Source organism: Branchiostoma belcheri, unplaced genomic scaffold (assembly GCF_001625305.1).
Source record: "Branchiostoma belcheri isolate BF01 breed outbred unplaced genomic scaffold, Haploidv18h27 scaffold94, whole genome shotgun sequence".
Lineage (NCBI taxonomy): Eukaryota > Metazoa > Chordata > Leptocardii > Amphioxiformes > Branchiostomatidae > Branchiostoma > Branchiostoma belcheri.
Genome location: NW_017804620.1, coordinates 977,569 through 980,764, shown reverse-complemented (window position 1 = coordinate 980,764; position 3,196 = coordinate 977,569). Strand labels below are relative to the sequence as shown.

General features: G+C 44.5%; 1 protein-coding gene across 1 annotated transcript in view; it reads right to left on the bottom strand.

Moving 5' to 3' along the window:
- LOC109461563 (acid-sensing ion channel 4-like) overlaps positions 1-2,752 on the bottom strand; it is a 5,436-nt gene extending 2,684 nt beyond the window's left edge. Inside the window, exons 1-5 of the mRNA XM_019757939.1 lie at positions 2,610-2,752; positions 2,233-2,331; positions 1,838-2,000; positions 731-844; positions 219-356 (exon numbers count right to left, since the gene is read on the bottom strand). Of these exons, the coding sequence (XP_019613498.1) occupies positions 219-356; positions 731-844; positions 1,838-2,000; positions 2,233-2,294 (477 nt within the window). The 5' untranslated portion in view covers positions 2,295-2,331; positions 2,610-2,752. The remainder of the gene's footprint in view (positions 1-218; positions 357-730; positions 845-1,837; positions 2,001-2,232; positions 2,332-2,609) is intronic.
- Between the last annotated feature and the right edge of the window lie 444 nt (positions 2,753-3,196).

The window sequence follows — 3,196 nt, the reverse complement described above, 5'->3', positions numbered from 1 at the left end:
CATGGTGTCTGCCACAGCACCAGTTACCATGGCGACAGACGTCTGGTCCAGGTAATTGACCTTATGTGTTTGGAGACCAATATAATGTGTTTGGAGAAGAAATCAATATATTACGTTTTCCTTTTGAACAAACAAGACATGTCCATGAAATCAAGAGCCATGTCCAATCCGTTACGGAAAATAAACAAATAAAACACAAACAAACAAACAATCCATACATCCATGACATCCAGGATTATTTGCAGGCCGTTACTGCTGGGAAAGCCCGTCCCTTCCATGGTCTGTTGGAGCGGGCTGGTCCGGTCTCCGTTAAACGTGTAACAGTTCCCGTACACACTGAACGAGTGTGTGAAGTTCTGGGGGAGAATTATGTAAGGAAAAATAGAAAATTCAAGTAACTTTTGCAAAGCAAACACACAATGTTTACCTTCGGATATGGTCTGCTCTCAGGCTGTTAATTCTTACTCAAACACATTCACATACATGTATGTGAATGACAGGAGTCTAAATGCCTACTATGAAATTGCAACATTATGTAACCCAACACCAGTTACTATGGTGACAGACGTCAACAACAGAGGCCATTGGCCAGGTCAGAGGTTAGTGTTTGGAGCAGAAGAAGAAGAAATGGAGCAAAAACAATATGAAAACATAATAACTTGAGTGTGCTGTCGCCATGTTTGGTCATGAAATGTTGAAATAAAAAACGAACAAACAAACAAACACGTACCTCCGAGTTGCAGAGCTGCCCCTTAAAAGTGCACCCGACCATCCTCGGCCAGGCTCTCGACATGATGCCCAGGTCGAACCCTTTCCGCCTGATGATGTCAGCTACATTAAATCCCTGGTGGGGACAACAGAAAAACTTATATTATCATGAAAGTTCATCTGTGTTGGTAGCTACATGTTTAAAGTTAAAACTCTTGGTCCAACACAAAAAGTTCTCTTACCTAGAGAGAACTTTTGGACACTGAACATTGAGAGGGGTGAAGGAAGCCATATACATCAGGGCCCATCTCCCTTCATTGAACCGCGACGGGGGCCGACATCGTCTACAAGATACCTTTGACCCAGTGTTGACGTCACACTTCAAAGAAGCCACATGACAAGCTTCACTGGGTCAGTCTACTGAGGAAGACCAGAGTGTCTGGTCAGAAGCTCTAGGTGAGGGAACTTTTTTGTGTTGGACCAAAAGTTTTAACTTTAAACAAGAGAAAAACTTCAATAGCCATAATAAGAAGAATAATTAGAAGTCTAAACTTATTAGAGTTTCGAAGAAAACGCATTCACATAATGCATGTAACCTTCACAGGGGGATGCTCTGTGTACATGTAATTTATTTATCGTTCTTTCTCAAACACATTCACATATACATGGTGACCAGCCCCTCCAGCTCCAACTCTGTCCTACCACTTGCTACATAATATGTTAGTTCTGTCTCCCTCACTCTCTGTCTGTCTCTGTCTCTCTGTCTCTCTCTGTCTCTCTTCCTGTCTCTCTCTGCCTCACTGTCTGTCTGTCTCTGTCTGTCTCTGTCTGTCTCTGTCTGTCTCTCTGTCTCTGTCTGTCTCTCTCTCTGTCTCTCTGTCTCTCTGTCTCTGTCTGTCTGTCTCTGTTTGTCTGTCTGTCTCTGTCTGTCTCTCTCTGTCTCACTGTCTCTCTGTCTCTCTGTCTCTCTCTGTCTCTCTCTGTCTGTCTCTCTCTGTCTCTCTGTCTCTCTGTCTCTCTCTGTCTCTGCTACATAATATGTTAGTTCTGTCTCTGTCTCTCTCTCTGTCTCTCTCTCACTTGGTGCAGTCGTGTTCTATCATATCTATCGAACATGCTGTGCTATTACCGTGGTGGGAGAAGTCGCCGATGTAGAGTTTACCGAACTGCTGGTGTTGTCAGCAGCCGGCAGGTCCAGCCAGGCCCGCAGTGCCGCTTCGTCCATGGAACTGCCGTACAACATAGGGGAGAGGTACTGCAGCTCCTCCATGGTCGCTAGGTCCAGATCCACTCTAAAATGTTAAAGACAAAGTAGTTAAACACATTAATACATGTTTAGTATGTGTCTATGTGACCATATCTTTACAGTCCAATCTGAGATTTTCAGACACAAAGTCTCAAAAAAACAATTTACAAACAAGCAAACAACCAGACCCTATTGAAGCAATGTAAGGATGTGAAATAAACTTCTCTCAAGAGTTCTCTTGACCGTGACGGGGGGCGACACAGACTAACTATGCTCACCTGTTGTAGTTGCAGATGGTGACGGCAGGAAACGTGATCTTGTCCGCGAACTCCAGCGTCATGTCTGTGATGGTGTGGTATCGGAAGTAGTCCTGAAGCCTGTGGGAGATGGAAAACGATTGCTTCAAATATCAGAGCTATCAAACAAGAGTTGAGGTGTTCAAAAGCTTGTATTTTCCCAGAACTATCGCGGCCAATTCTACAAAGCCCAGTATCAAAATGCCCATCCACTCGGAGGCCTGCTAGTTAGAAACTTGTTCCATATCCAAAACAACCCCCTCGTAGGACAAACAAAAAAATAACGTTTAAGTACTTTTCAAAACCTAATGTCTAAGCTTCATCGACGCACGCTTCAGTGTTCCATCTGCAGTACCCACCTGTGCCACCGGGCGGCGCATGGTGCACATATCACAGCAGCTGAGAATGGACACCACAAACACGAGAATGATCTCGAGCAAAGCCAGGAAGATGTTCACTGCATGGAGGCTGATGGAAGCCGGTGTACAGTCAAAGGTCTTGTAGTGCCTACAGGTAAAATTTCAAGTCATAATTTTGAAATACTCCATCACTGGAATGTAACATTTGCAAAGCAAATACATTATGTTAACCTTATGGTCTACCCTAACAAACTACCTCTCTGTTTATTTTTACTCAAACGCATTCACACACACGCACACGCACACACACACACACACACACTCACACACACACACACACACACACACACACACACACACACACACACACACACACACACACTCACACATACACACTCATACACAAAGACACACACACACACACACACACACACACACACACACACACACACACACACACACACACACACACACACACACACACACACACACACACACACACACACACACACACACACACACACACACACACACACACACACACACACACACACACACACACACATACACACACACTCACACACACA